Below are 27,393 nucleotides of genomic sequence, written 5' to 3'. Positions count from 1 at the left end.
ACACATTCAGTGTTCAGAATGCACAAAATAGGAAAACCATATTTCCTATTAACTAAAACTTCCTTGGAGGTGTAAAGAAGTGAAGGGGTCAATATAACAAATTTTAATGCACTATGATAGGATAGGGAGGTAATTTATCTATTGTTAGTGTTTCTGTACAGCATGTAGCTTTACAGCTTGCACATTACGTACACAGCAGCACACACATATACAAAACACTGCTGATTGCATAGTACATGCACACACAGCTCTGCTGTATATACACACATATAGCTTTGCTACATGCACACACATAACTCACCAACACACAAATACAGTTCAGCCACATCACCACACACGCAGCTTAGCTACAACACACACACAGCTAAGGTACAGCACACACACTGTATACATTACCACGTTTTTCCTTTCAGGCATGTGACTGGTCCCAAGACCTGAAAAGTCATTCAGATAGCCAGAATCTGTAGCATCCGTGCAACTTTAGAGATGTGCAGCTTCTCTCATGCCTTGCACGGGTAAGATAGATGTTTTGGAGCAGAAGAGAGAACAGTTCTCTCAGTGTCAGTGTTCTGAGGAATTTGCCTCAAGGCTATAAGACGCACACAATTTTTAGCAGGATTTTTGAATTTTTTTTGCTGAAAAGTGCATTTTGTAGTCCAAAAAATATGGTACTTGTCATTAATGGCTTAACAGGCTGACATGCCTCAAAACGCTTAATCATTAAGGCCAGGTTCAACCGGGTGTTACAGTTCATATACAGACTGCAATGCATGGACTGACTGTGGGTCTCCTGACTTGCGGTCCATATATGGAACATGAAGTATGCCCATCTGAACCCGGCCTAAGGTGAAAAAGGTCTTGTCCAATGTGAGTGCCTTTTTAGTTAGCAGATGTTATACTAGTGTAGTAACTCATTCGGGATGATAGACAAAGCTAAAAACTGCAACTGACCCTTCCGTTTCCTGTACAGACCAGAGATCCTGACCCCGCAGTCCCTAGTGGTTCCTGCATGAGCAGAGATATAGAAGATAGTAAATCGGACCTATACTGTCTGAAAGGCTGTCGAGTTACTTCTTGTTCCTCCTAAAGAACCGGAGGGGAGACCAGAATGTGAATTGCCTACAAAAGGGAAAGTATGCTGAAAAATAGAAAGATCTCAGAGTGAGTAGAATAAATCACTAAATACAAAATAAAGTATTAAGTACATACTGTTAAATAATATGCCGTCTAATTCCTAAAAAGAAACAGAAGTTACCGTAGGTGCAGTGTAAAGTATAGTAACAGCAAAGATAAAACCCTTAACTGGGATTTCACTGACTCCCTTTAACAACAACAGAATGTATGAACATCCAAAATTAAACTATCACCAGCAGGAAGTGCCAGCAGGGAGAAAGAATATAAAGCCGCACAAGAAAGGTAATAGGGCAGACAGATGAAAACACCTCTGTTATGCTAAACAGACTGCAGCCAGACCAGCAGAACCTAAGAAAAGGTGGGTCTGTTGTGGCTCAGCGGAAAGAGAAGCCAACCACAAAATACAAGGTCAAGGGTTCGACCCCAGGAGCATGACAGCAGGTAGCTCATGATCAAGTTGATAGCAGAGAGATTTCTTGCTGTGAAAGTTTTTACCTTAAATGTTGATTTAATTTACAGTGGTGGCCCATTGTCTACATGAATACATAGTAAACATTTTTTAAGTGCCCTTTTCTGGATTTTTCAACTGACCTGTCTATATAAAAGCAAACTGACGGCCAAACTATGACTTTTCACAATCTGTCTCTTCAAAAGATGCATTTAGCTAATCAAACATCTGCCCATAAAGGGGCAATGTTTGACAGTATACAATTTAAATGACGCTCATTAAAAGCAGTCCATGGGTCGACAGAAACTATATGGGGACACAACGATTGTAAATAGGATTGTTCTGTCCCCTTACAGAATGCGTAAAGGGATATGTTGCCAAGAAAAATGATTTTTATGCTGACATAAAATCAGCCGATGAACAAGAATTTTGCTCTTATGAATGCTCGTGTGAAGGTTATAAACATGTGTAAATAAATAATTATATTATAACACATGAGTATAGGGCATAATAACACACTGTAGAATTTTATAATACTAGGCGTCAGGTGAAGATTATCTCGGAGACAGTTATGTGAGGAGCAGACAAGAAGAGAAGAAAGGAGGTCCTATGTGTAAATACAGTATATCACAAAAGTGAGTACACCGCTTATATTTTTGTAAATATTTTATTATATCTTTTAACGGGACAACACTGACAATATGAGACTTTGATACAATGTAAAGTAGTCAGAGTACAGCTTGTATAACAGTGTAAATTTGGCGTGCCCTCTAAATAACTCAACACAGAGCCATTAATAACTACCAACATAGGAGAGCATAAATCATCAGAGAAATGCTCGTGACTAGAGACACACCTCTAACTAAGAACATCATCAAGAGAACAAAATAGGTGCATATAATCTCTAAAAATATAAAGTTTATTAACCCCTTTACCCCCCCAAGTCTGTTTTCACCGTCATGACCAGGCCAATTTTTACAATTCTGACCAGTGTCACTGAGGTAATAACTCTGGAACACTTCAACAGATTAAACTGATTCTGAGAATGTTTTTTGTAACACATTGCACTTTATGATAGTGGAAAAATTTGTTTGACATTTTTTGCGTTCATATGTGAAAAAACAGAATGTTTGTGAAAATGTTGAAAATTTTGCAATATTCAAACTTTTAATTTTTGTGCCCTTAAATCAGAGTTATGTCACACATAATAGTTAATAAATAACATTTCACACATATCTAAAGTTGACCAGCGATTTCTCATTTTTCCAACAAAATTTACCAAACCATTTTTTTTAGGGACCACATCACATTTGAAGTGACTTTGAAGGGTCTATACGACAGAAAATACAAACTGCACCCCTCAAGGTGCTCAAAACCACATTAAAGAAGTTAATTAACCCTTCAGGTGTTTCACAGGAATTTTTGGAATGTGGAAGAAAACAATGAACATTTTATTTTTTTTCACAAAATGTTTATTTTAGACCCAATTTTTTTATTTTCGCAAGGGTAACAGGAAAAAATGGACCCCAAAATTTGTTGTGTAATTTCTCCTGAGCATGCTGATGCTCCATATGTGGGGGAAAATAACTGTTTGGGTGACCAGCAGGGCTCGGAAGGGAAGGAGCGGCATTTGACTTTTTGAATGCAAAAGTTGCTGGAATAATTAAGGGACGCCATGTCGTGTTTGGAGAGCTCCTGATGTGCCTAAACAGTGGAAACCCCCCTCAAGTGACACCATTTTGGAAACTAGACCCTCAGAGAACTTATATAGATGTGTGGTGATCACCTTAAATCCCCAAGTGCTTGACAGAAGTTTATAACATTGAGCCGAGAAAATAAAAATTTCAAATTTTTCCCACAAAAATGTTTTTTAGCCCCAAATTTTGCATTTTCATAAGGGTAACAGGAGAAATTGCACTGCACAGATTGTTGTCCAATTTCTCCTGAGTATGCCGATACCCAATGTGTGGAGGAAAAATACTGCTTGGATGCACAGCAGGACTTGGAAGGAGCACCATTTGACTTTTTGAATGTAAAATTTGCTAGAATAATTAGCAAACACAATGTGGCGTTTGGAGACCCCTTGATGTGCCTAAACAGTGGAACCCCCCCCCCACAAGTGACACCATTTTGGAAACTAGACCCCTTAAGTAATTTATCTAGATGTGTGGTGAGCACCTTGAACCCACAGGTGCTTCACAGAATTATACGTTGATCGATAAAATTAAAAAAAACATTTTTCCCACAAAAATGTTTTTTAGCCCCCAATTTTTTCATTTTCACAAGGATATCAGGAGAAAATGGACCCCAAAATTTGTTGTGCAATTTCTCCTGAGTACTCCAATACCCCATATGTGGTCGAAAACTACTTTTGAGGCACAGGGGAAAGTTCAAAAGGGGAGGCGCGCCATATTGGAGTTTAGATTTTGCTGGACTGGGTTGATGGGGCAATGTTGTAGCGTCGGCGTCCCTGCCTCCTGCTAGGCAGGGACGCTGTTCCCCTCACCTCTCCGCTCCGTGCCCGGCGTCCTCCTCCCGCTCTGCTGGCAGCGCGCGCTGCTTCCCGGCCACTGTGCTTAGGGCGCGCGCGCTCCCCCTCTCTTAAAGGGGCCCTCAGGTCACGTTACCAGATACCTGCCAGTTACCTGCCAGATTCCTGCTTCATACCTGCCTGATACTTGTCTATCTACTTTCATTCCTGCGGTCCGACAGTCTGCCTACCAGCCCTGCCAGTCTGTCTATGGATCTGATTGCCCGCTCACCTGGGAGCGTCCAACTGCTACCTGCCTGCTAGTCTACCTGGAGGCTCTGCCGTCACGTGCTGTGACCACCTGCCTGTCCAGAGACTCTTACCTGCTCACCTGGGAGCGTCCGCCTGCTACCTGCCTGCTAGCCTACCTGGAGACTCTGCCGTCACCTGCTGTGACCACCTGCCTGTCCAGAGACTCTTACCCGCTCACCTGGGAGCGTCCGCCTGCTACCTGCCTGCTAGCCTACCTAGAGGCTCTGCCGTCACCTACTGTGACCACCTGCCTGTCCAGAGACTCTTGCCCGCTCACCTGGGAGCGTCCACCTGCTACCTGCCTGCTAGCCTACCTGGAGGCTTAGCCATCACTAGCTGTGACCACCTGCCTGTCCAGAGACTCTTGCCCGCTCACCTGGGAGCGTCCACCTGCTACCCGCCTGCTAGCCTATCTGGAGGCTTAGCCGTCACTTGCCGTGACCACCCGCCTGTCCAGAGACTGTCCCCGTCACTTGCCGTGACCTCCTGCCCTTCTACCCAGAGACTGTCCCCGTCACTTGCCGTGATCTCCTGCCCTTCTACCCAGAGACTGTCCCCGTCACTTGCCGTCACTACCTGCCCGCCTACCCTGGGAGCCACCCGCTTCCTTACAAGGACTGCCCCTTTGTATCGTTGCTCAGAGGTTCCACCTCCCAGACCGTTACAAATGTCACATTGGCAGAGCCCCTAAGATGCCAAGAACAGCAGAACCCCCCATAAGAGACCCCATTTTACAAACTACACCTCTCAATAAATTCATCTAGGCGTGCAGTGAGCATGTTGACACCAAATGTGCCTCACAGCATTTTATACCATTGGGCGGTGAAGGAAGAATAATTACATTTTTACCAACAAAGCTTTGTTTTAGCCCCATATTTTACATTTTTACACTGGGAAATGGGTAAAAATGGCACCAAAATGTGTTTACACAATTTCAGCTGAATGTATAAATACACCAGTGGCGGTACAGTACTGCTTAGCCACACGGCGAGACTCAGGAGGAACAGAGCGCTATTTGCCTCCTGGAGCGCAGATTTTCCTAGAATAGTATGCAGACTCAATATACAGAGCCCCTAAGTGCTAGAAGATCAAAATCCCCCCTCAAGTGACCCCACTTTGGAAATTATTCCCCTTTTGGAATTTATCTACAGGTGTGGTGAGGATTTTAACTGCATGGGTGTTTTTCAGAAACAAGCAGTAGTGGATGTTGCTGAGTGAAAATTGCAAACTGCCGTTGTAGTGACCAGTACGTTGTAGTGACCAGTATGTAGTAGTGACCAGTATGTTGTGCCAGCTCATGCTTCTGGAGATATGCACCCGTGAATTAGGCGGGCTCTCATCACTACAGAAATGCCAAACATGTGGACGCTAAATGTGGTTTGGGCACACTTGGGCTCATGAGGGATGGGGCATTTGGGAGCGCAGAATTTGCTGAATTTATTTTCGGGTCAAGGAGCTATTTCTCTTTTCCAGAGCCTTTGTGCTACCAGTAAGTTGGAAGCCTCTTATATTTCCATTAACAGACGACGGACCTGAGTGGGGACTTGCTTTTTTGTGTATTCAGTTGAAGCTTTTATTGGGAACATTTACATAACATTTTGGATCACATTTATCTGGTGCTCTATATAGGTGTTTCCATTTAAATCTCTGAATGGTAGTCCTGAGAGTGGGAATGGTCATCAGCCTGACGAGCGTTTCGCCGCCAGCTTCTTCCGGTGTGAGGGGACGCGGCTGATGACCATTCCCACTCTCAGGACTACCATTCTATATAAAGGTATTGCTGCTATATTACTCTTTCATTATACCTCTAGGCATTTGCCACTCCCAGGCACCTACATACCTTTTTGCCTCTATGCACCTTACTTTCTCTTCACATGGACACTGATCCTGATTACCCAGCATGATCTATATTAGGTCTATATGTATTTGACATATGCACTATTTTTCATTTGATTTGGTATTATACTTTTCCTATTGTTACTTAAGAGAGAGGGGCATGTTACTTTTGGGTCTTATTTGATCACTAGCCTGGGATAGACAGCTCCATTGTCACGGGTGTGTCAGAGGTGACAAGACAGTGGATTGCAGGAGATCTCTATGTTTGGCATTGCAGACAGCTTCTTAGATAAGAGGCTGTCTTTAGGAGCGAGCAGATACCTCTCTGTTGCTAATTAGATCTCTGGCCTGGGTGTATATGACTCGCCCCCTGGGCCGTGGGGCACGCGGATCCGGGCGATAGGGGAACGATGGGGGTAGTAGTAGTGGCGGCCCGGTCCCGCGGCTCGGGGTGGTCAGGCCAATGGCAGTCTACTACGTGCTTCAGATAATGTCCGACTACGCCACCCGTGGATTGCGGTTATTAGGAACCGCCGCTGCATGCAGACCGCTGGGGCTGATGAGGTGTGCAGCTAGGGTAGTGTGACTCCCCACGGGAAGAGTGCGGCCCCAGGGCAGTGTAGTGGATGGTGGGAGTGATGGTGGTGAAGGTCCCAGTACCGGTAGTGCCGGAGGAGCGAAGGAGCACACGGACAACAAGTTACAGTCCAGGGTCTTTACTCACAGTTCGTTTGTTCCGGGTCACTTCCGTCGGCAGTGACCGCCCGAGCCGTGCTGCGTCCACCAGGTGAGGGGCTCGGTCAACTCCCAGGCAGTTCAGGAGCATGGCACAGGACCCCCTTTAATCCTTTCTCTGGCCTGCCTCACCAGTGACCCACTTTTGTCCAGCTGCCGCGGACTCGTGCGGTTAAACGTGGGCCCCGTCCTCCGCTGTCCTATATGGTGCCTTCCTAGCAGGTTTAATGAGGCGTCGCACCAATAGATGATCATGACGACCGGTCTTTGGCTGAGGGTAGTTTCTCCTCCACCAACTTGGGATCCGGTACCCTTAATCTGCCTGACCCTCCACCCTGGATTCTCGTGGGTTCTTAGGGTCCCTTCCACCTTCTTGTTCCTGAGCCCTTCTGTTTCTCTCTCTCTTTCTTTGCAGTTCCTTTCTGTTTCTGTTCCTTTCTGTTCCTTTCTCTTGGAGCTGAGATGAGCCAAAATCTCAGCTCCCCTTCACCTCCTCCTCGGCCTCTCACTAGGCCCTTCTGGAGTAGAGCTCCTACAGAGCCTCTACTCCCTGTCTTCTTCTCTCTGGACAGAACCTGGATCTAAGATGGTGCCCACCTTTTATACCTCCCTCTGACCATGAGCCCAGGTGACCAGCAACCAATGGGCTCCTTCCTACGCTCAGGAACCAACCCCTTTCTGCCCCTACAGCACTGGGTGTTCCACCCCCCCTCCCCACTCCAGGCAGGGACATAGTCGGTCGTGCCTGCACTTATGTCTAGTGGGAGCACCGTTGAGCTGTCCCTCGGAAATGGGGTGTGTGTGCTGTATGCAGCTAACTGAGCCCTGGTCCATACTCCATCCTTACCTGGGAGTGGAATATCACACCTCTGGCAGAGGTGCAATACCCCTGTAGCGGCCGAACCCTCGGGGTGCTACATTCCCCCCTGGTAAAGCACAGCACGTCCTCGGGCTGGAAAAGAGCAAAAACAGATAATTACAGGACATGCAAAACTTTTTCAATAACTTTCCGCATCAGAAAACAGGCAATACGGTTCAATTCCCTTTATGGGAAACTCTTCTCTTTTCTTGTCACTATTATAAAACACTTTGCTAATGCCTCTGGAACTCTTTTGTCATATAAAACATCTTGTAAAACATTTGCATTATTACCTAGCAGCATATAAAACTTTCTCATGTAAAACATTTTTAAGTAAAGCACATTCTTGGATTCTTGGATCTCGACCAGGTAAAGGTGCAACAGTCCAGTAAATCTTGAGGTAGACGTTGCAGTCTTTTTTATAAAACCAGTAGGGGGCGCTTTAGGAAGCGCAACTATGTACAAGGGATTGGCCGTTCCCAGTCCTCGGCCGGTTTTAGGGAGAGGAATGGCTGCTCACAGTCCTCAGCCTGTTAGGGGAAGAGGGATGGCTGCTCTCAGTCCTCAGCCAGGTTACTTAGGGGATAGGGCAACAATCAAACAGTCCTATATCAGTCCCAATGGGGACCACACTTTTCTGGAAACAGTCCCACACAGTTCCTTTGTACCCTGACGGGTAACTATATACGCTGGTATGCTACTGTTCACTGGTAGCAATACCCTCCAGCGGCTCCTTGCTCCTCATAATCTTCAGGCCCATCCGGGCCCTCTTGGTACTCAGAGTCCGAGTGGTACTGCTCCTCCTCTTCTACCACTCTGTGGACGTGGAGGGCGTACCATCCCTTCACGCCTTGGTGTCGGGTGTAGGACACCACGTCTCCTGGATATAGATCCCGCCCTCGATGACCTTCTGGCAGGTGGCTCTCTACATCCCTCATAGTCACGAACACGTTGTTGATGGTCTCAGGATCTTTAATGAAACCCCAGCCATGTTCCATGTGAAATTTTACGACAGTCCCGGTGACTCGGGGACCGCGGGCAGCTCGGGGATCTCGTCGGGCCTTCATCTTCTGCTCCGCACTTTGGGCCTGCAGCTTCTCCTGTTTCATGCGCCGCTCCCGCTGCTCCCTCTCGAACACCTCCAGCTGTTGGCGGCAGTACTCCCGTCGATGGGTGGCGTCCGGGGGCGCTAGGCCTTGCGACCGGGCCTGCGATTGTGGTCTGCTGATCACGCCCGGGGTCAGAGAGCACGGCATGGGGCGGGGCTCGCTGGCGGTATCGATGGCCTGGGAACCCATTGGTAGCGGTGGAGGCACGGTGTCGATGGCGGGTTCAGGTACGTTGGGCTCCGCAACAGGGTGCAGGGGCAGGTCGGCGGCCCTAGGGTTCGGGGCAGGGACGTCTCCGTTACCTGCCTCTGCTGTCGCGGCCTCCTCCGCGGCGTCGTCTTTAGCCTCCGCTCTGCCTTCACTGCCCTCGGTGGCTGGTGTGCTGCTGGACGTCGATGGCGCCTCCTGCTGCAGGGTCAAAGCCCGCCGGGCTACTTCCTCCTTCCACCCGGCGATCACGTCCTGCTGTGCCCGGACCATCCTCCGGTCCAGCTCCTCCAACGCCGCCCGCGTATACTCGGGGTCCTCCTTGGGGAGATGGGCTAGCAGCTCGGTGAGGCTGCATGGTGGTGTAGCTTGCAGCAGGCCCCTCGCCAAAGTACTGGAACTGATTTCTTTCTCCATCTCCGGGTGCGGCCTGGCCAAACTGATCCAGACCACCCACTGCCCCGCAGTTTTCTTCTCTTTCCGCCCCCATGGGGGGTGGTCCTGGGGCGTTTTGCTGACAATCACTCTCAGGGGCAGCCCCCCCACGTTGACGGACATTTCTACCGCCGTGCTCATGGTTGACGGGGGCGGGCTTCCTCTTTGGCGCCATTCTGGGACCCGGCCCACGATGGGAGGTGGCCTCCTGTGGTCTTTTGGCGCGCACATTATGGCGCTCGTTCTTCTGGGGCGGGCGCCATCTTTGGTACAATGAAACAGTCTCTTTTCAGGCACGCAGTACCCGTTGTTAGCGGGCACGAAATCCTGCCGACTACGCCAAAGCTGACTCGCCCCCTGGGCCGTGGGGCACGCGGATCCGGGCGATAGGGGAACGATGGGGGTAGTAGTAGTGGCGGCCCGGTCCCGCGGCTCAGGGTGGTCAGGCCAATGGCAGTCTACTACGTGCTTCAGATAATGCCTGACTACGCCACCCGTGGATTGCGGTTATTAGGAACCGCCGCTGCATGCAGACCGCTGGGGCTGATGAGGTGTGCAGCTAGGGTAGTGTGACTCCCCACGGGAAGAGTGCGGCCCCAGGGCAGTGTAGTGGATGGTGGGAGTGATGGTGGTGAAGGTCCCAGTACCGGTAGTGCCGGAGGAGCGAAGGAGCACACGGACAACAAGTTACAGTCCAGGGTCTTTACTCACAGTTCGTTTGTTCCGGGTCACTTCCGTCGGCAGTGACCGCCCGAGCCGTGCTGCGTCCACCAGGTGAGGGGCTCGGTCAACTCCCAGGCAGTTCAGGAGCATGGCACAGGACCCCCTTTAATCCTTTCTCTGGCCTGCCTCACCAGTGACCCACTTTTGTCCAGCTGCCGCGGACTCGTGCGGTTAAACGTGGGCCCCGTCCTACGCTGTCCTATATGGTGCCTTCCTAGCAGATTTGATGAGGTGTCGCACCAATAGATGATCACGACGACCGGTCTTTGGCTGAGGGTAGTTTCTCCTCCACCAACTTGGGATCCGGTACCCTTAATCTGCCTGACCCTTCACCCTGGATTCTCGTGGGTTCTTATGGTCCCTTCCACCTTCTTGTTCCTGAGCCCTTCTGTTTCTCTCTCTCTCTCTTTGCAGTTCCTTTCTGTTTCTGTTCCTTTCTGTTCCTTTCTCTTGGAGCTGAGATGAGCCAAAATCTCAGCTCCCCTTCACCTCCTCCTCGGCCTCTCACTAGGCCCTTCTGGAGTAGAGCTCCTACAGAGCCTCTACTCCCTGTCTTCTCCTCTCTGGACAGAACCTGGATCTAAGATGGTGCCCACCTTTTATACCTCCCTCTGACCATGAGCCCAGGTGACCAGCAAGCAATGGGCTCCTTCCTACGCTCAGGAACCAACCCCTTTCTGCCCCTACAGCACTGGGTGTTCCACCCCCCCTCCCCACTCCAGGCAGGGACATAGTCGGTCGTGCCTGCACTTATGTCTAGTGGGAGCACCGTTGAGCTGTCCCTCGGAAATGGGGTGTGTGTGCTGTATGCAGCTAACTGAGCCCTGGTCCATACTCCATCCTTACCTGGGAGTGGAATATCACACCTCTGGCAGAGGTGCAATAACCCTGTAGCGGCCGAACCCTCGGGGCGCTACATATATATACCTGGTGTGTCTGAGGGGAGTCGCCGGCTATATTTATTCTTACTTGGGAGGCTTAGCAGGAGCAGTACTTTGTCCTCTCTGGAGCTTGAGGCCCTGTGCATATTTGGAGTCATCTAAAGCTAAGCAATTCCCCTGTTTGTCTTCCCTTGTTGTCTATAGCGTTTAGTGGAGGTTGACTAGCGCTCATCTCCTTTCATCCCTAGCCGTAGCCATTCCCCAGGGAAAGTAGGGGGAGGCACGCGTACGGCGATTGCTGAAGAGGCAATATAGGGACGATAGTTGAGACAGGGTGACGCTAGACCAGACTAGGAGGTCTCCACTTCCCCCTTTCCCTAGTGTCTGGGCTCCCTTCCCCTTCTCCCTCTGTGTTGAACTAACAACTGGCATGACATCCATACTACAAATTTACCATGTCTACCTTTTAGGGAAACTCCTCACATGTCGGACAAGATGATGTGATATGTGGTCCTGGTGCCCCATTAATGTCTAAACTGCTGGCAACAAAAGTGAGTACACCCCTAAGTAAGAATGACCAAATTGTGCCCAAAGTGTCAATATTTTGTGTGGCCACCATTATTTTCAGGCACTGCCTTAACTCTCTTGGGCATGGAGTTCACTAGAGCTTCACGGGTTGAAACCTGGAATCCTCTTCTACTCCTCCATGACGACATCACAGAGCTGGTGGATGTTACAAACCTTGCGCTCCTCCACCTTCCGTTTGAGGATGCCCCACAGATGCTCAATAGGGTTTAGGTCTGAAGACATGCTTGGCTAGTTCAGTACCTTTATCCTCACTTTCTTTAAAAAGGCAGTGGTCATCTTGGAGCTGTGTTTGGGGTCGTTATCATGTTGGAATACTGCCCTGCGGCCCAGTTTCCAAAGGGAGGGGATCATTCTCTGCTTCAGTATGTCACAGTACATGTTGGCATTCATGGTTCCCTCAATGAACTGTAGCTCCCCACAGCCGGCAGCACTCATGCAGCCCCAAACCATGACACTCCCACCACCATGCTTGACTGTAGGCAAGACACACTTGTCTTTGTAGTCCTCACCTGGTTTCCACCATACACGCTTGACACATCTAAACCAAATACATTTATCTTGGTCTCATCAGACCACAGGACATGGTTCCAGTAATCCATGTCCTTAGGCTGCTTGTCTCACTCAAACTGTTTGCGGGCTTTCTTGCGCATTATCTTTAGAAGAGGCTTCCTTCTGGGATGACAGGCAGGCAGACCAATTTGATGCAGTTTGCGGGGTATGGTCTGAGCACTGACAGGCTGACCCCTCCACCCCTTTAAACTCTGCAGCAATGATGGTAGCACTCATACGTCTATTTTGAAAAGATAAGCTCTAGATATGACGCTGAGCACGTACACACAACTTCTTTGGTCGTCTAAGGTGAGGCCAGTTCTCAGTAGAACCTGTCTTGTTGAACCTCTGTATGGTCTTGGCCACCATGCAGCAGCTCAATTTCAGGATGTTGACAATCTTCTTATAGCCTAGGCCATCTTTATGTAAAGCAACAATTCTTTTTTTTAGATCCTCAGAGAATTCTTTGCCATGAGGTGTCATGCTGAACTTCCAGTGACCAATATGAGAGAGTGTGAGAGCGATAACATCAAACTTACCACACCTGCTCCGCATTCACACCTGAGACCTTGTAACACAAATGAGTTACATGACATTGGACAGGGAAAATGGCTAATTGGGCACAATTTGGAAATTTTCACTTAGAGGTGTACTCACTTTTGTTGCCAGTGGTTTAGAAATTAATGACTGTGTGCTGACTTATTTAGAGGGCATACCAAATTTACACTGATATACAAGCTGTACACTGACTACTTTACATTGTATCACACTGTCATATCTTCAGCATTGTCCCATGAAAAGATATAATAAAATATTTACAAAAATGTGGGAGGTGTACTCACTTTTGTGATATACTGTATGTCTGATGTCATCAGCTTCAAAAAGACTATTTTTTACAGACTTAATGCTGGCCACTTCATCTAGCAAATTCAAAAGAAACCCTGATCTTCACCCTTTAGCCCCTACATAGGAATTTGGACTTACATCTTGGTTTGCATCCTTAAAGTAGCTGCTGGCTGGATGAGAGAGCCTTATGAAAGTATGGATAAACTAGCTGTGTAAGTAAAAGAACAAGGGACAGAATCAAAAAGCAAAGTCAGACAAGCTAAGGTCAGACCAGGGGGATCACGGAGACAGAAAGAGTGAGGGACACAAGCCAAGTCAAAAATATTTATTATTTATTTTACTCACTTATATAGCGTCATTAATTCCACAGCGATTTACAGACATCATCACTATCCCAGTTGGGGCTAACAATCACAACCCTATCAGTATATCATTAGAATGTGGGAGGAAACCATAGTACCAATAGAAACCCACACAAATGTAGCACCCTGAGGATTCGGCTGCTACAGGGTTATTGCACCTCAACCCAGAGGTGTGATATTCCACTCCCGGGTAAGGATGGAGTGTGGAACTGAGCTCGGTAGGCTGCATGCACTACATACATCCCATTTCCGAGGAACAGGCCGACGGTACTCCCACTTAGAAATGTGCAGGTACGACCGAGTCTGTTCCTGGCTGGAGTGGGAGGGGGGTGGTACATCCCAAGTAGTGTAGGGGCAGATAGGGGGAGCAGCCTGGGTAAAGATAGGAGCTCATTGGGTGCTGGTCACCTGAGCTCACACATAGAGGGTGTATATAAGGTGGGCACCATCAAAGAACAGGGTCAGTCAGTCAGTCAGTCTGTCAGAGTAAGAAGCGGAGGAGCAGAGCAGCCCCAGAGAGAGAGAGAGGAGAAAGCAAGAGAGACCCAGAGGGGGAAACAGAAGAGAGGACTCTGAGACCCCAAATCCAATCCACGGGTGAAGAGTCGGCATCAGGGTACCGGAACCCAAGCTGGTGGGGGCAAAAACACACCCCAGCCAGAGACCGGAGGCCGTGGGCAGCGTCTGCCACGGCCACCCACCACATCCACCCCGAAGGCATACCACGTGGAGGGTCAGGGAACCCAAGGCTAAGGGTCTCCCAACAGAAGGCCCGAGGGAGCTGGACCTGGGTGGATCACTAGTGGGGACGGCCAGAGAAAGGACAGAAGGAGAGCTCAGGGTCACGCTCCGGACTCGCTTGGGGGTTGGCTGGATCCAGGACCTGGTGGATGCAGCACGGCTCGGGAGGTCACTTGAAGCTGGAGTGACCGGAACATCAGCAGTGAGTAAATACCCTTAACTGCATAACCCGACTCTGTCTTCCTTTAACATCTATGCTGCACCACCACAACCCCCATCCTCTGCACCTGACCCCCTGAGGCTATACCCCACCCGTTGGGGGTTATACCATCAAAAGCTGCACCTACACCATCAGCCTCAGCGGACCCTGCTGCAGCGGCGGCCATAGTGACCGCAATACAACGGGTGGCGTAGTTGACATTAAGAACTTATTAACATCTGTAGGACTGCCACATACAACTGAGTTTGACACCCTGGGCACGGACCGGGTCACAGCCACTCGGAAGACTACAACTCCCATCTGATCCGGCTCCGGATATTCCCCCTAAAGAATATGGCCCAGGGGGCGCGTCAACTTTGGCGTAGTCGGCAGGATTACGTGCCCGCAACAACCGGGTACTGCGTGCCTGAAGAAAAGAATGAGTTTACCTCAAAAAGAAGTCTCCTGCCGGTTCCGGAGGGTCCCCGCCATCGGACCCCATCACCAGTCGATTCCAGCCGGTTGTCCGCCATTAACCGCGTTTTCCCGCCATCTGCAGAGTTTCCCGCCACTGGGAAGCGATTCCCGCCATTTCCAAAGGTTTCCCGCCTTGGAAGAGCGGACGCCATTATGGGCGTGCCAGAGGGTGGCGAGAGGCCACCTCCCATCGTGGGCCAGGACCGAAAATGGCGCCAAAAGTGGAAACCGCCCCCACCAACAGAGACTGTGATGCTAGAGGTGTCTGTCAGCGTGAAAGAACTGCCCCTGGAGCTGACAATCACCAAGTGGCCCCGGGACCGCCCTCGAAGTGGGAGGAGACGAAAGGAGAGAACAAAGATGGGTGCCGCCTGGAGCAGTCTAGAGCGAGCGCACCCGGAGGCAAGAAGCCTGGAGAAGAGTATCGGAGGAGCTTACCCGGAGATGGCGAGAAAGCAGAGCAGCACCGGCCCGCTGGCCAGGAGCCTGCTGGAGACGACTGTAGGAGAGCAGAGCAGCACCGACCCGTTGGTCAGGAGCCTGCTGGAAACAACGACCCCACTAGGCCTAGTGGAGGTCCTAGCACAGCTCCCCCGAGACCGGGAGTGTGCACAGACTGCTCTGGAGGGCCTCGCAAGGAGGATGGCCCGGGTGCAGCGAGAGACGTTGGCGGAGTGGAGCCGTGAGATGGCCCAGCAGACCGAGACCTGTCAGCGGAGCACGCCACCCGAGACGAGGAGACAGACCGCCTCTGAGGATGGCGCGGGAGGACTGAAGGCCGGAGACGGCGCCGAGAAGGGAGCCGAACGAGTGGAGGCAGGTAAAGGGGACGTCTATACCCCAGACCGGGAAACCGCGTACCTGCCCCAGCTCCCCGTCGCAGAGCCCGAAGTCTATCCTGCCGTGCCCGTCGCTGCAACGTCACCGCCGCAGACTAGGCCTCAAACGGGAGCCGCGACCCCTGTGACGTCACACGCCTCGACCCCGAGCGTGACCAAGCAGGAAGTACCACCAGCCTGGTCGCAAGGCCTAGTACCCCCGGGCGCCGCAATACCAACAGCGCCTCCTACCTCCGCGGAGCCCCCGGCCTGGTCGCAGGGCCAAGTAGCCCAGGGCGCCGCCATCCTTACGGTGCCCTTTACCTTCCAGATACCCCAGGCCTGGCCGCAAGGCCCGGGCAACCCGGGCGCTAACACCACCGCGCCCATAAGACCAAGAGTGCCGCATCTGGGAGAGGACCTGTACGCCCAGCATACGTGCCCGGATGGGCAGCCATTTATATGGCCACCGGAGTTTCACCATCCCCGACTCCGGAGAGAGAGACCCCTGGATGAACCCCTGATCCTGGCTCCAAAGCCCGTAAAGAGGATCTCGCCCCCGCTAGCGGAAGCACAGTTTGAGTGGGACCCCACCGGAGAAGATCTTATGGGGTTCACTCAAGAGACTCGGGCAGCTGCAGCGGAGCGTGCTGAGTGCTGCCGCCAACAGCTCGAGGACTTCGAGAGGGAGCGGAGAGAGAGGCGGGACCGGGAACAGCTAGCTCAAGTAAAGAGCGCGGAGCAGAAGAGCCGGGCCAGGAGAGACCCCCGTGCAGCGCATAGTCCCCGCACCACCGGGACTGTGATAAAGTTTAACCTGCAGCATGGGTGGGGCTTCATCCGAGACCACCACACCCTAGGCGACGTCTTCGTAACCAGGAGAGACGTTGAGTCCCACCTACCGGAGGGACACAGAGGTCGTGACCTTTACATCGGGGACGAGGTCACCTTCACCCGGCACAAGTGTGCCAAAGGTCCCTACGCCCTCCATGTGCATCGCCTGACGGAGGAAGAGCTGCGGTGTGAGGAGGAAGAGCAAGAGGACCCGGACGGGTCTGAAGCCAAAGGTAACCATAAAGCAAGAGCAGGAGGACGCCGTCGCTAAGGACAGCGAAGCAGAAGCTGTATATAGTTGCCCGTCGGGGCACCGTGAACTGAAACCGTGAACTGAAACCGTGAACTGAAACTGAAACTGTTGCTGTTGCTAATATAGTCCCCGTTGGGACCAGCATGTGTGAACTGTTACCCGTATTTCCCTTAATCCCACTGGCCGAGGACTGAGAGCGGCCATATCCTTGTATATAGTTGCGCGTCCTAAAGCGCCCCCTACCGGTTTTATAGGAAAACCAGTTTTCTAGAGAGACTGTCGCACTTTACCCGGTCACACGTTGCACAGTGACCGGAGGAGGAGCCAGAGGCGACGAGAATGTTTTATATTGATATATATATATATAATGTTTTATATGTTTTATATGTTTATGCAAAAATTTGTATGTTTTGGTGTTATGTCTTACAGCCCGAGGACGTGCTGTGATTTACCAGGGGGGAATGTAGCACCCTGAGGATTCGGCTGCTACAGGGGTATTGCACCTCAACCCAGAGGTGTGATATTCCACTCCCGGGTAAGGATGGAGTGTGGAACTGAGCTCGGTAGGCTGCATGCACTACATACATCCCATTTCCGAGGAACAGGCCGACGGTACTCCCACTTAGAAATGTGCAGGTACGACCGAGTCTGTTCCTGGCTGGAGTGGGAGGGGGGTGGTACATCCCAAGTAGTGTAGGGGCAGATAGGGGGAGCAGCCTGGGTAAAGATAGGAGCTCATTGGGTGCTGGTCACCTGAGCTCACACATAGAGGGTGTATATAAGGTGGGCACCATCAAAGAACAGGGTCAGTCAGTCAGTCAGTCTGTCAGAGTAAGAAGCGGAGGAGCAGAGCAGCCCCAGAGAGAGAGAGAGGAGAAAGCAAGAGAGACCCAGAGGGGGAAACAGAAGAGAGGACTCTGAGACCCCAAATCCAATCCACGGGTGAAGAGTCGGCATCAGGGTACCGGAACCCAAGCTGGTGGGGGCAAAAACACACCCCAGCCAGAGACCGGAGGCCGTGGGCAGCGTCTGCCACGGCCACCCACCACATCCACCCCGAAGGCATACCACGTGGAGGGTCAGGGAACCCAAGGCTAAGGGTCTCCCAACAGAAGGCCCGAGGGAGCTGGACCTGGGTGGATCACTAGTGGGGACGGCCAGAGAAAGGACAGAAGGAGAGCTCAGGGTCACGCTCCGGACTCGCTTGGGGGTTGGCTGGATCCAGGACCTGGTGGATGCAGCACGGCTCGGGAGGTCACTTGAAGCTGGAGTGACCGGAACATCAGCAGTGAGTAAATACCCTTAACTGCATAACCCGACTCTGTCTTCCTTTAACATCTATGCTGCACCACCACAACCCCCATCCTCTGCACCTGACCCCCTGAGGCTATACCCCACCCGTTGGGGGTTATACCATCAAAAGCTGCACCTACACCATCAGCCTCAGCGGACCCTGCTGCAGCGGCGGCCATAGTGACCGCAATACAACGGGTGGCGTAGTCGACATTAAGAACTTATTAACATCTGTAGGACTGCCACATACAACTGAGTTTGACACCCTGGGCACGGACCGGGTCACAGCCACTCGGAAGACTACAACTCCCATCTGATCCGGCTCCGGATATTCCCCCTAAAGAATATGGCCCAGGGGGCGCGTCACAAACACAGAGAGAACATACAAACTCCTTGCAGATGTTATCCTTGGAGGTATTATGAACCCAGGATCCCACCGCTGCAATGCAACAGTTCTAACCACTGAGCCATTGTGTTGATGAGTACAACAGGGAGTAAGTCAAGCACAATAACTGGCAACTCCCAGCAGTATGCTGTCCCATTGGCACAGCATGGAGCTGGTTACACCTGCTGATTTGCTGGACAGCACCCCTTCCGCCTGGCTGATCGGCACCACACGTCCCAACCATATGAGTATCTCTGGCTAGACAGCACCTGAGCCATCCTGTGATATTGGCTATGATGTCTCCATCATCACCATCTGTAGAGTGGATCAGGCAGCATCTAGCAACAGAAGCCAGTGAATGGGCTAGCTGAAGGGAATAGTAGTAGATTGTGAGAGGAGAGGTGAATTCACTGCACAGCAGAGTTGAGGGTGGATTGGAGAAGTGCAAAAGTGTTACATGAGGGGCCATAGAAAAGGTTTGAAGATTGCAGTACTGTAGATGGGAAACTGGAGAATTTGTGAGGTTGCGAACTGTGACTGAGAGGTCTAGTGAGGGTGTTAGAAGGTAAAAAATTCAGTTAAATGCATGTTTAGTTTTGGAAAGCAGACGGAAAAAAGAAGAATATTTTGCAAAACTTCAATGTTTGTTACTCGCATTTTTGCTACTCGTATTTTCTCTTATATTGTAAGCTCTTGTGAGCACTTACTGTTTCAATTATCAATAAATTGCTGTTTGATTTTGCCTGTTCAAGTACTATTTATTCTAAAAATTGAAGTACAGTGTGATATGTTGTCACTACTGCTTTATACAGAATGTAATTAAAATATTTAAGCATAATCAAGACTACTGTCCATAGTATACTTTAATTTTCACATTCATTTTGCTATATACAAGTCATTTGCAGTCATCCAAGTACAGCTTACCTGTAGACATGCGGGAGCTCTTCCCTGTGGCTTATTCACATCAACAGCCACTAGTTGCCAGCCACCGCTAGCATCTTCATGAAACATCTTAAGAATAAATAAAAAAGTGTATTTTAAAATAGATATACTGCATTAATTCCACATAATGTTAATGCTGTAAAAACATCTCAAAGAAGAGTAAATTAAAATGTTTTAAATTTAGCTCTCGTTGCAAGCCTACTGTTAGAGAAATACACTTTATTAATTTAAATTTACTACTACACATAATAAGAAACAAGAAAGCAGGGTCCGAGGACCAACAAGCAGTTAAACGTATCCTACTTTTTGGAATAAGTGCAACTACTATTTTAAATATAGTAATATTTGAAGATATATTTCCTATAAAATGTTTCAAGTGGGGCATGCACTGGACATGCACCTGGAATGGAAAATAAATTATACTGAGGGTCCATCCTCTATCTGTACGGAACAGTGTATACAATGTATATACCTACATTTATTATATTGTGTAATGCAGCGGCTTGCTTGGCATTACTGTAATGATCCAGGATGTGTTTTGGGATGACCATGTACCTTCCCCCTCAGGTGACTGGTCACATGACTGTGACATAGTGCAGGTCCTATGCACACAGAATGTCTGATCACATGACTGTGACATCAGCACAGGTCCTGTGGGTGTGTACTACAGGATATATAAATCCTGATAGACTTGACACAGGGGGTGTGTGGGAAAAGGCATGAGGCCTGTACCCATGTGGGACACCGTTAGAGTGAAGCCTGGTGAAGTCTGGCAGCCTGAAAGGTCGAGGCTGGATCCTGTGTGTAGATGCCAGTGGCCTTGGAGGGAAAAGCCGGCTTGAAAGACAAGACCCTGAAAGGCAGATGCTGGATGTGTGCGTGAAACATTCCAGTAGCCTTTTGAGGGAACGAGGGCTAGAGACCCCCATCTGGGAAGCCGCAAAGCCACAGTGGTGGCAAACCAAACGGACTGAAGCAGCTGTAACCCGGCAAAGGTAAAAACACTGCTTAATGTGGACATTTATGCTATTACCTTGCTGAAGGCTGTAACTGGAGCCAAGTGGGCCTGTCTGCCACTTGAGGCTCGTGGATATTATATGTGCATGCCGGCGAGCCACGGAGTTGGACTATGTGATAAGCGGTTTATGATAAATAATAAACTGCTGCATTGTGAAAAAATGGAAAGACATTGCATGTGTGCTTTACTTGACCCGGTGCAGCGAGTATCCCCCAGCATGATGTCTAGCGCTGCCTTACAATTGAATCTTTGGTATCATTGCAAACACAGGACACATCATCCATAAAATCTAATAAATGATTGGCCCTATCAGTAAACGACTGAGCTCAGTAGGCTTCAAATGAGTTTAACCTCTTCTGGACCAGATTAAGTAAGAACCAGAATTTATTAGACGGTCATATGTTACACTCTTGGTTTGGTCCATCCTTGGATCAGTGAAACCTTTGAGAGCCTCCCCTCTGGACAAAGGCTGAGCTTTTGCCTGGAGTTAAAACATTAAACCAATTCCAGACTGAAACTTGGATTAGAATCAAGTTAAATATAAAGTTCAATTGAGGGCAATAAAACAGAAGAAAAAAAAGGCAAATATGGTCATTTGTATGAGGATGGAGTACAATTTTGGATGTGATTTGGTGAGTACATACTGTAGATATTTTTAGGAATAACAGCATGGACCGCTGGGCAGAAAGTTAAATGATCTGAAATGAAAGACAAGTGACACTGGCAAGAGTTGAATTAATCTAGGTCTGAATAAATGATCTGTGGGAGGATGAGTAATTTACAAGAACCATTGAGCTGATTCATATATGCAGTGAAACGTAGGAGACAAAACAACAGTATCCACATGTGCTCTCATTGCATTATTTATAGTTATGCTTAGTGGTAACAATGTTGCTTCGTAATAATATACAGTCATGGCCGAAAGTGTTGGCACCCTTGAAATTGTTCAAGAAAATGAAGTATTTCTCCCAGTAAATTATTACAATTACACATGTTTTGTTATACACATGTCTATTCCCTTTGTGTGTATTGGAACTACACAAAAAAACTGAGAAAAAAAAGGCAAATTGGACATAAATTCACACTAAACCCCCAAAATGGGCCGGACAAAATGGTTGGAACTCCCAACGTAATATTTGGTTGCACACTCTTTGGAATAAATAACTGCACTCAATCGCTTCCTATAACCATCAACAAGCATCTTACACCTCTCAAATGGAATTTTGGACCACTTTTCTTTTGCAAACTGCTCCAGGTCTCTCATATTTGAAGGGTGCCTTCTCCAACAGCAATTTTAAGATCTCTCCACAGGTGTTCAATGGGATTTAGATCCGGACTTATCGCTGCCACTTATATGCTGTCCAAGTTTATCTTTCAACAGCTTATAGGCTTTAGCACAATCAACTTTATTTATTCCTTCATGTTGTTTATTTGATCCACAAAAGTTACTTTGTAACAAGTGCAAACTCATTAGTAAATATTTGGTGATGTGATTATGACCCTCCATAGTTAAAGCACAAGAATTATGCCTTAAATCTAGCATTAACATGGCCATCAGCTTTACAATAAGACAGCTCATTGATGTAAAACTAGATTGACACAAAGGACCACAAGGGACACAGTTTTAGATCATTTGACCTTAAGCAAATGTCGTGGTAACAAACTCTGACATGCTGCAAAAAGCATTTCACCCAGTCCATGTCTTGCAAAGATCTTTTTTAGTTTTCCTTCAGAGCGTTCCTGAAGTATAAGACTAAGCATATATATATGTATCCCTCCCCGGCTGCTGTGTGTCCAGAGGCTCTGGCATTAGAATTCAGCACAAACTCTTCAGATGAAGGAAGGAATGACACAATAGATGTATGTTTATCTGCCAAGGTGACTTGTTGTTATCCATTTCCTGTCAAAAATATTGCTATGTTTGATTGAACCCCAGACAAAGATTCACAACGCAAATGTTAACACAGCTTTATATCCAATCTCCTCAGAAATCCATTAAATGTGTGTTTTTTTTTGCTTTTGTGTTGTGGATTTTGCTTATAACTAGCTGTACAGGGTGAGCCATTTATATGGATACACCTAAATTAAATGGGAATGGTTGGTGATATCAACTTTCTATTTGTGGCACATTAGTATATGGGAGGGGGAAAACTTTTCCAGATGGGTGGTGAGTGAAGTTGCAATAAAGTTATGTTAAAACCAAGCACACCATTGTTTTTCTTATGGGGTTCTATTGTGGTTGTCCGTTGTTTTGACTTAAAACTCTATTTCTCTGATCCCATTAAATTTTTTTTAGACAAAATTAGTGCAAGAGCCTTCATTGCAAAAGTCCATACTGAGTTTTTTCAAATGGATTACTTGAAGGGTTTGTTTTAGCGCAACCCCTCCTATTCTGAGTGAAGTTGCAACTGGTCAAGATTCTCCCTTACAGCAACTCTCCGCTCTCACCAATAAAGAAGGGTGCCCTTCTAACACATAAGTAAACCCCTTCAATGGCCATTTTGACTTAAATAAGTATGTTCCGCAAAACTACTTGATGAGCAACTGTCACATAACCGTATGCTTGGCATAGCTTGTATTCTTTTCACCATTCCATAGATTCAAGGGCTTATTACACTTGTATTTCAGTATTTAGTTGGGCCTATAATACACTGCAAATTTTTCCCCTTGATGTGGGATAATTTAAAAGACAGATCCTTAGAAATAAGCTTGGTTCTGGACTTCAAAGCCTTTATTCTCATTATTATCACAAATTTACCAAATCCCTGGCTTCTCTTCTGTAATCATGTTATTTAAATAATAATCTCAGTGTGCATTTCAATCATTTTCTACTTCAGCAAACATGTATCCAAGCGCCTCAATTCCTCCTAGAATTATATACAGATAGTGTAAATAATTCTTATTATTATTGATTATACTGTTGCTAGTATACTCATCTCCTAAGGCAGCCACTCTCTCACATTATACTTAAACAATGCTTTGAAAAAGTATTCATAACCCGTGAACTTTTCCACATTTTTTCACATTACACCCACAAACTTAAATGTTCTTTTTTTGGGGGAGGGGGGGGGTGGTGATATAACAACACAAAGTGGCAAGTATTTGTGAACTGTAAAGGAAAAGATACAAGGTTTTCTAGTTATTTTAAAAATATAAATTAAAAAATAGTGACTTGTATTTGTATTCAGCAACCCCCGGGTTAATACTTTGTAGGACCACATTTCACTGGAATTACCGCTGCAAATTTTGTAGCGTATGTCTCTACCAGCTTTGCACATCTAGAGGCTGAAATTTTTGTCCATTCTTCCTTGCAAACTAGCTCTAGCTCTGTGAAATTGGATGGAGAGCTTCTGTGAACAGCAATTTTCAAGTCTTGCCACAGATTCTCAATGGAATTTAGGTCTGGACTTTGACTGTGCCATTCAACCACATGAATATACTTTGATCTAAACCATTCCATTGTAGCTCTGGCAGTATGTTTTGAGTCGTCCCGCTGGAAGGTGAATCAGCGTCTCAGTCTCTTTTGCAGCCTCAACAGGTTTTCCTCCAGGATTGCACTGTATTTGGCTCCATCCATTTTCCCATCAATTCTAAACAACTTCCCTGCTGAAGAAAAGCATCCCCATAGCATGATGCAGTCACGACTATGTTTGACAGTGGGGACGGTGTTTTCAGGGGGATGTGCAGTGTTGTATTTTACTTAGCATTCTGCATTTAGCCCAAAATGTTCTACTTTGGTCTTAGCTGACCAGAGCATCTTCTCTCACATGCTAACTGTGTCCCCTACATGTTTTTTTGCAAACTCCAATCAGGAATTCTTATGTCTCCTTTCAAAAATGACTTTCTTCTTGCCATTCTTCCATAAAGGCCAAATTTGTGCTGTGGGAAGATTGTCCCACCTGAGCTGTGGATCTCTGCAGCTCCTCCAGAGTGACCATCGGCCTCTTTTTGCTTGGGATGTCAGTTTAGGTGGACAGCCATGTCTTGGTAGGTTGGCAGTTGTGCCATACTCCTTCCATTTTGGATGATGGATTGAAGAGTGTTCCGTGAGATGTTCAGTGTTTGGGCTATTTTTTTTTAATAACCTAACCCTGCTTTACTTTCCTCCACAACTTTATCCCTGACCTGTCTGTTGTGTTCCTTGGTTTTCATGATGCAGTTTGATCCCTACAGTTCTCAAACAAACCTCTTAGACCTTCATAGAACAGCTGTAGTTATACTAAGACCACACGTTCAGTATTTGTTCAGAATTTTATATCAGTATTTGTAAGTCAAAACCAGGAGTGGGTGAAAAGGTGAAAAATGCAGAATTGGTGCACTTGTTCTATTATACTTTTCCTCTGATTGTTCCACTCCTGGTTTTGGCTTGCAAATACTGATGTAATATACCAACCAAATACTGAAAGTATGAACGTAGCCTAAGAATGAATTACTCACAGGTGAACTCAATTTACTAATTATGTGACTTCTGGAGGTAATTGATCACTCAGGGATTTATTTTGGGGTGTCAGGCTACAGGGGGCTGAATACAAGTGCACATCACAAGTTTCAGATTTATATTTTTTAAATAATTAAAAACCCATGTATCAATTCATTTACAGTTCACAAATACTACTTTGTGTTGGTATATCACATAAAATTCCAATAAACTGCATTTAAGTTCGTGGGTGTAATGGGAAAAATGTGGAAAAGTTCACAGTGTATGAATACTTTTTCAAGGCACTGTAAGAACTTCCTTTAGTGACATGAGGTGTATATTTTTTGTATATCTTTTTATGAGGTGTATATAATTTTTGTATATCTTTTTATGAGGTGTATATCTTCTTTTAAAGTAGAAATAAATGAACACAATTGTGCATCTATAAACAATGAAGTTATTCTATGACCCTGATCAAATGAAGCTAAAATACCAGAGAGCAACCTTATAAATCCCAAGCAGACAGTTGTTCATTCCTGACTTACGATGGCCATTGATCCTACTGAAAATGTAAACCAGAATAAATGGGATCCTTATCAATATAAAATATTTATTGCAGATTTGACAGCTCTAGATTTATTATGTGTACCCACTTACTCCAAATATACATTCTTTGTTCTACTGACTATTTAGAGCAGGGGTCCTCAAACTTTTTAAACAGGGGGCCAGTTCACGGTTCCTCAGACCATTGGAGGGCCGGAATATAATTTTTAAAAAAAAACTATGAACAAATTCCTATGCACACTGCACATATCTTATTTTGAAGTAAAAAAACAATACAAGAACAAATATAATATTTAAAATGAAGAACAAGTAAAGTTAAATCAACCGGTATTTCAATAGGCAGCATAGGTTCCCAATAGGGAGGTAAATGCCCCCAATAGGCAGTTAAATGTCCCCAATAGGCAGGTAAATGTCCCCAATAGGCAGCATAGGTCCTCAATAGGCAGCATAGGTCCCCAATAGGCAGGTAAATGTCCCCAATAGGCAGCATAGGTCCTCAATAGGCAGGCAAATGTCCCCAATAGGCAGCATAGGTCCCCAAATAGGCAGGTAAATGTCCCCAATAGGCAGCATAGGTCCTCAATGGGCAGGTAAATGTCCCCAATAGGCAGCATAGGTCCCCAATAGGCAGGTAAATGTCCCCAATAGGCAGGTAAATGTCCCCAATAGGCAGCATAGGTCATCAATGGGGAGGTAAATGTCCCCAATAGGCAGCATAGGTCCTCAATAGGCAGGCTGTTTCCCCCTTATAATGCCCTATGCAGGCTGTTCCCCCCTTATAATGCCCCATGCAGGCTGTTCCCCTCTTATAATGCCCCATGCAGGATGTCACCCCCCATATAATGCCCCATGCAGGATGTCCCTTTCTCCCACCATATAATGCCCCATGCAAGATATCACTCCCCTGTCTTTATAATGCCCCATGCAGGATGTCACCCCCCATATAATGCCCCATGCAGGATGTCACACCCCATATAATGCCCCATGCAGGATGTCACCCCCCCATATAATGCCCCATGCAGGATATCACTCCCCTGTCTTTATAATGCCCCATTCAGGATGTCTCCCCCCCCATATAATGCCCCATGCTGGATGTCACCCCCCATATAATGCCTCATGCAGGATATCACTCCCCTGTCTTTATAATGCCCCATTCAGGATGTCACCCCCTATATAATGCCCCTTGCAGCATGTAACCCCCCCATATAATGCCCCATTCAGGATGTCACCCCCCCATAAAATGCCCCATGCAAGATATCACTCCCCTGTCGTTATAATGCCCAATTCAGGATGTCACCCCCCCATATAATGCCCCATGCAGGATATCACTCCCCTGTTGTTATAATGCAACATGCAGGATATCACTCCCCTCTCTTTATAATGCCCCATGCAGCATGTTACTCCCCCATATAATGCCCCATGCAGGATGTCACCCCCCATATTATGCCCCATGCAGGATGTCACCCCTAATATTATGCCCCATGCCTCCATACATTAAAAAAAAAAAGAAAAATACTCACCTCACTTCTCACCTGCTGCCGCTGCTCGGGTCCGGACTCCAGCGTCGCCGTCGTCTTCCTGCTCTGTGCAGCCTGTGACAGCTCAGGGGAGGGCGCGGTGGAAAGACGTCACCACACCCTCTGACCTGAGACGTCACAGGGAGTGCACAGCAGGAAGACAGCGGATCTGCACAGGAACAGATAAAAAATCCTACGGGCCGGATAAAAATCCTCATGCGGCCCACGGGCCGTAGTTTGAGGACTCCTGATTTAGAGGGTAATGGCTTCCATGTAGGATCCAGTTTGTATCAATGTTTTTGATTATTTTTGACTCACCCTGTTTTTCCACTTCTAACGCCATTGTGTAACAATTCCACCCCTTAGTGTGTCTTAGGACGCAGTGATTGACAGCTCAGTTGTCTAGTCTGGTTCAGGGGCATGCTGAGCTGTCTGTGCAGT

General features: G+C 47.6%; 1 protein-coding gene across 3 annotated transcripts in view; it reads right to left on the bottom strand.

Moving 5' to 3' along the window:
- Positions 1-27,393, bottom strand: part of NALCN (sodium leak channel, non-selective) — an 850,352-nt gene that overhangs the window by 411,979 nt on the left and 410,980 nt on the right. For all 3 annotated transcript variants that reach the window (XM_073664203.1, XM_073664204.1, XM_073664206.1), the window contains one exon: positions 19,419-19,505. In XM_073664203.1, the coding sequence (XP_073520304.1) occupies positions 19,419-19,505 (87 nt within the window). The remainder of the gene's footprint in view (positions 1-19,418; positions 19,506-27,393) is intronic.

This window comes from Phyllobates terribilis, unplaced genomic scaffold (genome assembly GCF_046119375.1).
Source record: "Phyllobates terribilis strain yellow unplaced genomic scaffold, ASM4611937v1 Scaffold_2__4_contigs__length_985480577, whole genome shotgun sequence".
NCBI classification, from domain to species: Eukaryota; Metazoa; Chordata; class Amphibia; order Anura; family Dendrobatidae; genus Phyllobates; species Phyllobates terribilis.
The sequence above is the reverse complement of the archived record's forward strand: the minus strand, read 5'-3'. Positions and strand labels throughout refer to the sequence as shown.